Source organism: Lactuca sativa, chromosome 1 (assembly GCF_002870075.4).
Source record: "Lactuca sativa cultivar Salinas chromosome 1, Lsat_Salinas_v11, whole genome shotgun sequence".
NCBI lineage: Eukaryota > Viridiplantae > Streptophyta > Magnoliopsida > Asterales > Asteraceae > Lactuca > Lactuca sativa.
In genome coordinates this window covers 71789743-71796648 of record NC_056623.2, presented here as the reverse complement: position 1 = coordinate 71796648, position 6906 = coordinate 71789743, and the positions used below count along the sequence as shown (strand labels likewise).

The 6906-nt window shown below is 36.0% G+C and overlaps 1 protein-coding gene across 40 annotated transcripts; it reads right to left on the bottom strand.

The window, feature by feature from the left end:
* Positions 1-718: 718 nt before the first annotated feature.
* Positions 719-5876, bottom strand: LOC111916648 (uncharacterized). Of its 40 annotated transcripts, XM_052771038.1 has the most exons (7): positions 4800-5875; positions 4595-4683; positions 4109-4187; positions 3747-3782; positions 3546-3663; positions 2361-2442; positions 719-933 (listed from the first exon to the last, which is right to left on the bottom strand). In XM_052771038.1, the coding sequence occupies exons 2-6, from the start codon at positions 4600-4602 to the stop codon at positions 2420-2422; spliced, it is 264 nt and encodes an 87-aa protein (XP_052626998.1). In that variant the 5' UTR covers positions 4603-4683; positions 4800-5875; the 3' UTR covers positions 719-933; positions 2361-2419. The 40 variants fall into 40 exon arrangements, 1 of the variants encoding a protein (XP_052626998.1); XR_008232042.1 differs by adding an exon at positions 1015-1468 and having other exon boundaries at positions 2361-3782; positions 4109-4198; XR_008232046.1 differs by lacking the exon at positions 3747-3782 and adding an exon at positions 1015-1468 and having other exon boundaries at positions 2361-3663; positions 4109-4198.
* Between the last annotated feature and the right edge of the window lie 1030 nt (positions 5877-6906).

The window sequence follows — 6906 nt, the reverse complement described above, 5'->3', positions numbered from 1 at the left end:
GAAAATACATTAGGTTTGTGGTTTGACATTTGTATTTTAGTATAATCATTTTCGCATGGGTATTAATTTGTTGTTTTTTTTGGCTTATTCAGTATGTAACAGGACGAACAATGTGCAACGAACATGATGAATTTTCATGGGTTAGATGGGCACTAGGATCTCTATTTTTATATTTCTTGTTGCGATTTTTTTTCTCTTTGCAGAGAAAAAAAACCGCAACAAGAAATATAAAAATAGAGATCCTAGTGCTCATCTAACCCATGAAAATTCAGGGAAGGGTTGTTTGGAAAACAAAAAAACCCTAAAAAAACCTTAAATATCATAAAAATGCATAAAAAAAACCAAGACATCACAAAACTTTTTTTTGAATTTTTTTATCAAAAAATCACAGCATTTTTTACAATTTCGTTGAAAAAACAAATTTTTTTTTTTGTAAAAAAAAATTTTCAAATTTTTTTTCAGCAATTTTGACCTAAAAGTTGCGATTAAATTCAAAAAAAAGTTTTTTGATTTTTAAGTATTTTTTTATGCATTTTAATGATTTCTAGGGTTTTTTTAGGGTTCTTTGTTTTCCATATAACCTATATATATATATATATATATATATATATATATATATATATATATATATATATATATATATATATATATAGTCATTTATAAAGTGTTTCATCGTTTATGAATATAGCTGTAACGACCCAATTTTCATGACCAAAAATTTCGTTTTAAAAACATTACTTTTAGAAAATATTAAAAGCTAAAACATTGTCTGATCAAGTCATCACACAAGTGAACCATGTCTAAAAGCCAATTCATACATTCGATCAAAATATCAGAGTACAAATCCCAGTGAAGCTCGTAAATGCGGAAACCGGAGAGTGTGTGTGACGTGCCGCTACCGCGCCGGGTCCTTTCCTCTAGCTGAGGAGGTACCTGAAACCAAAACTGAAAACTGTAAGCACAAAGCTTAGTGAGTTCCCCCATAATACCACATACCATGCAACATATAACAACCATTGTTCAGCTAGGAGTTACGGGCCTTGCCCACACTCGGGAAGATACGGGCCCTGCCCACACTTCGCTAGCCGGGAGATACGGGCCTCGCCCACACTTGTGAAGATACGGGCCCTGCCCACACTTCGCTATCTGGGAGATACGGGCCTAGCCTACACTCCAACCTCGGAGAGATACAGGCCCTGCCCACACTCAACCGCCAACTCATAACATACAAATATCACGCAGACAACAAGTATTAGCAATTCTACCATATTAACACATATATCATACTTGACTAAACCCAGAGATACGGGCTCGGCCCACACTCTAGTACTAATATCTCGTCTACACGGGTCGGCCTTGGTGCCTTGGACCCGTTCCTACTGGAAAGGAAACTCACCTCGAAATAGCTGCTGGTCTGTGTGGGAATTGATCACCTACTACTGCTGCTGCTGCTCCGGAAACCCTCCGGCTGCAATTCCCACAATAAACTTAATCAAACACTGCTCACTGACCTTTGGGTAAAATGACCATTTTACCCCTGACCTTGCCCTAAGTCAAAGTCAGAGTCAACTTTTCAGTTGACCTCGACTCGCCGAGTTGGCTTTCCAACTCGCCGAGTCCCTACGCAAACGACTGTCCTGAATCCTGATCCTACTCGTCGAGTTAGGCGACGACTCGACGGGTTCACCTTCTTAACCAATATTCAAGTCCTTCATCCTACTCGCCGAGTTGTATGAACAACTCGCCGAGTTCATCTTCATCCGATGAACACTTATGCGAAGACTCGCCGAGTTGTATGAACAACTCGTCGAGTCTGTTCTTGATCTAAGGAGATTGCTTTGAACTCGCCGAGTCAGGGCATTGACTCGCCGAGTACCTCCATAGATGAGTTAAGCTTCCGACTCACTGAGTCACACCCCGTGACTCACTACTCACTCGATACTACGAAAAATGGGACAAACTCGGAGACTCGCGAATAGACTCGCCGAGTCATATGAACGACTCGCCGAGTCGTTGCCATGCACCTACTGAATACACGGATTTGCTCGATTCCAGTCCATGTCATTCATAGATCTGGACTTCTAAGACACGAATCACACGTAAAGTTTCCAACTTTACGTGTGGATATTCACCAATATGGATTTTAGGGCTCAAAATGTCTCAAAATGGTAGATCTAGGGCTAATAAGCAACATGGGGCCAAAAAGCTAACAGATCTGAGCCCCTGGAGCTCAATCTTGCCTAGATCCAAAGGCCAAATGCCTTATTACAACATACAAGGCACATACAAGCTTGGGGATTTGATCAAGAAGGACCCAAATGAAGTTTTAAGCATAGAATCAAGGGGAAAACGGGTTATACCTCAAAGGAACTGCTGGAAGAACACAAATAACGCTTGGATGGCTTCCCTTCTTCTGGATCTACTTCCTTCCTCTTTCAAAGCCTTCAAAAACACACACACTAACCTCAAACTCTCAAAGAATAGCTTAGAACGAGAGATACAGGGCTTTAAGGGTCAATGGGGGCCGGCTTGGGGCTGATAAGTCCTTTAAATAGGGTGCAAACCCCTGAAACTTAGGGTTTCATCCAACAGCTGTGACTCGCCGAGTCCAGGATATGGACTCGCCGAGTCACCAACTTAAACGTGTCCCGGGTCCCGCATCCACTCGGCGAGTCGGACCTATGACTCGCCGAGTCCAAGGCTAAAAGAAAGGAAATACTCAAATAACATTTACGTACCAGGAACCGGGTGCTACAATAACGTTAGTACTTTATTCATCACATTGTTTGTTGTTTTCCGAATATAATTGAAGTGTTTTAATCTTTTACAGTTACAATTGTATTTGATTTTTTGATTTCCATATTTTGTTTTATTCATTTATGATTACAATTGTATTTATAAACAACAATATATTATATTCATTTTTATTATAACTCTATAAAATATGATTAAAGAAAACTAATTCAATAAATTGGTAATTTTATATTGTGTATTCACCACTAAATGAGATTTTGTATGAATCAATTGAAAAAAAGTTGTTTTTTTTAATAGTTAGATAAAAAAAAATATATGAATATTCAAAAGCCTTGTTTTTTTTTAAAGTATCTGATAAAAAAATATATTTATTAACGAAAAAAATGATTAATTCACTTTTTAGGTAATTACTTTAATTATAGCTAGATTTTAGGAAATCATAATTTAATATTAATATTTCAAAATTTTAATTTAAACTAGGGAAGAATCCCTGCTTTGCGGGGTTGGATACGACAAATATTGGTTACAACTTCTCGATTTTTCCTAACCTTTTAAAAAGCACTTTTTATGCTATTAACTTACAACTGATCCTAATTTGAACATTATATGATAAATTCCAACAAATCATCTATCATATAAACCCTCGTCAAGCCATATATCAACTAAGAAGTCTACTATCACCTTCAAAATAAAAAAAATAAAAATAGAACCCCTTTAGTTCGGTCAACACAAAGTTGACTTTTGAATGTGGTACAATAAGTCAAAATAATGGAGTTTCGGTATTAACTTACTACATTTGTTTCCGGATGCATCCTTGCTTCTTTTGCAGGTGTAGAAACTTCTAAAGGCCAAGAATTTCCAGTATCGACTTCCGTCATCATAATATTGTTCACCATTGAACTTTGAAACCTGAGGAAATTGAAAAAAAAAGTAACAATCAATAGAATGGAATAAGAATTGAAGCTTCATAGTCAAAGTAAAAATGCATCAACTTCAACTGTCTCTAGGGCTGCTGTTCCAGCTTCATCCTGGAACAAAATTACATATCAGTTCAGCAAGACCTAGGCCATATTTGTCATATGCAAAAGTACAAAATAATCTAAAACAACACCAGGTCAGATGAAGTTCCATAGTAAGCATACAATGAATCAGTTTCAATTAGTTCAATACGAACTGGAACTGCAACAAAACCAATTATCATATTCATATGGTAGAGTAAAATCACATTTCTACCCTTGTCTATCTCATTTCTTTTTGTTCTGATTATTCCTTTCCATATCATATAATCACTTTCAATTCAAACATCAACCAAACCCAAATGAAGATCAACCAAAAAAAGAAAAAAATTGTGTACCTCAATGGTTTTGCTCGGAGCAAGCAACACAAATGACATTGACCAAATTGCCCTTTCAGAGGTTAGACCAACCTTCAGTCTGCATAATATCTTGAAAATTTTCACTAAAATGGATTATGTTTTCACTCAAACCTAAAACTATTGAGAGGCAAAACAGAAGTTGAGAAATTGAAAAGGTATCCATAGCTGCCAATTTGCAATAACCCAAGATACTTACTCCTAAATCATAACTATTTATTCATTTTTATTGAATTCGGCTTTCATATATTAATATTATACTAACAAATGTCACAATATAATTAAAAAAAAAAAACTTTGTTCTACCCGGAAGGAAAACTAATAAAAATAAATGAAGAGATTATTACATTACCCGTATTGCACAACATCAAAGCCGAATTCTGGAAGCACATTAGGTTAATATATGGTTTCATGCTAAAAAGATGATATGTCAATAGGGAATTAGATGCTATACACGAAAGTTAATACCTGTACATATCCAACTCTTCATCTCAACCTTAAAACAACCAACCTAACAACAGCATCGACAAATAGTTTTCCTCCTGTATTTAGCCTCCCTGTCAATAATCCTCTATCATTTCTTAAACAATTAACTCTTAAAAATCCATTCAAACAATATCACAAATACTTGACGTGCAACCTTAGAAACAAAAAATTAGGATTGAAATCTTACCAATAAATAATGAACTCTTAATAATTCAATAATGTTGAAGTAACCCAACACCTTTAAAACAATACTTCCACCACCATAATCGTATCCATATGCAGCTGTCAGCTATTGAAGATCTTCTTTTTCCTAATGTAGGATCTGAATGATGGAATATTTCTCCATCAATGCTTGTAAGAAATTGATAACCCCATACACATTCCAGACCTATGAAAGTACGTAGAACATTGTATTTCATTATAATTAGGTTTCCATGTAAGTTTGAAGCCAATTTTACACATACATGATAAAGCTTAAACATATTTGAGTGGTTTAACAACACCTGAAAAGGTACAAAAATCAATCACATGAGCATTGTGTTAATCGTTCATCAAGCTACATAAAGGCATAAGGATTTTATGGAATTTCATAAAATATGAAGAAAAAAGGGAATAGAAGAATTTACAAATTTAAAACCTCAATCGATACTGAAGAATTAGATGGGATTATCAAACTTGATATTTTTCTTATATTTTGCTTCACAATATGTTAATTGTCATCGTACGCCTCTCTCCCTTGGTCGGATGTGGGCATCTGCTTTATCTGTGGCTGAAATCAATTGATGATGTCGAACAGGGTACCAATGGTTGATTCCGGTGCAGCGGAGGCCGACTGAGGCAAGTTCGAGGTACGCCTCTTTCCCATGGTCGCACAAGTCAAAGAAATCAAAGAGAGGTGATGAAAAGGTGGGATTAATACCAATGGTCGCTCGATAAATGATTGGAGAAGAATGGAGGTGCGAAGCTTCGGCGGTGGCGACCCCGAATCTATGAAGCTTGAGATGAAGAAGAAAAGTGGAGAAGAAGCGTCGTCTATTAGGCGGTGGAAGGATCTAAAAAAACCAACAGGTGATAATAGAGACGGCCTGATCAAAGTAAGCGGTGATGTAAATACATGGGGGTATCCTATAGGATTTTAGAGGCGGTGGACCATAAGTGAAAAACACATGTAAAGTGGATCATAAATGCAAGGCAGCTGGAAAGAGCATAGAAAGAGATCACAAAGGAAAAAAATTATGAAGAAAAAAAATCCCCACCGTTCAACACATTAAAAAAATAAAAAATAAAATAAAATGGAAGGGTCCAATAGCAATAGCAGTGAAGAACTGTTCAAGTGGACCATGTATATAAACCAAAATGGTTAGGAACATTACTGCAACAAAAGGTATAATTAAAGGAACATTTTTGTCATCCCTTAGCACAAATTCCAAACTGCAACAAAAGGAATACTTAAATGACCATTTTTGCCATCCCTTAGCCATTTTACTGTAGCTAAGGGTGGACAATTTTAATATATATATATATATATATATATATATATATATATATATATATATATATATATAATGAAAAATGTCTAATTTACCCTTATAAAATGATTGACATGGAAGTGTTCTCTTATTCTCAACCTTTTTGGTGTTCTCGATTGATCATTTCGATATATATATATATATATATATATATATATATATATATATATATATATATATATATATATATATATATATATATATATATATAGGACTCTCCTTTAGGGGATATTTTGGAGAGTTAATATGAGACTTCACATGTATCTTACATGTTATTAGAGTGTAGCACCTGGTTCCTGGTACGTAAAATTTATCTAAGTATTTTGCATTTTAGCCTTGGACTCGGCGAGTTGTAGGTTCGACTCGCCGAGTAGAGACGGGATATTGTGCACGTTTAAGTTGGCGACTCGGCGAGTCCCCGCTGTCTGATGAAACCCTAATTTCAAGGGTTTGCACCCTATTTAAACCAACCTTATGCGCCCCAAGCTCGCCCCCTTCACCCTCAGAGCTCCCTATATCGTCCTAACCTCGTTCCTTGTGAGATTGAAGTGCTTTGGTGTGATTTCTTGAAGATTTTGAGAGAAAAAGGAGAGTAGATCCAGAGGAGAAGAAGGAGGCCAGACCTCTTGGTGTTATTTCAGAGATTCCTTGAGGTATAACTCAGTTTCCTTCTGTTTTCATGCTAAGAGTCCCTTTAGAGCTCCATTAAAGTCCTTCTTGAGCCATTTCCAAGCTTGATTACGAATTAGGGTTTGGGATAAGTTG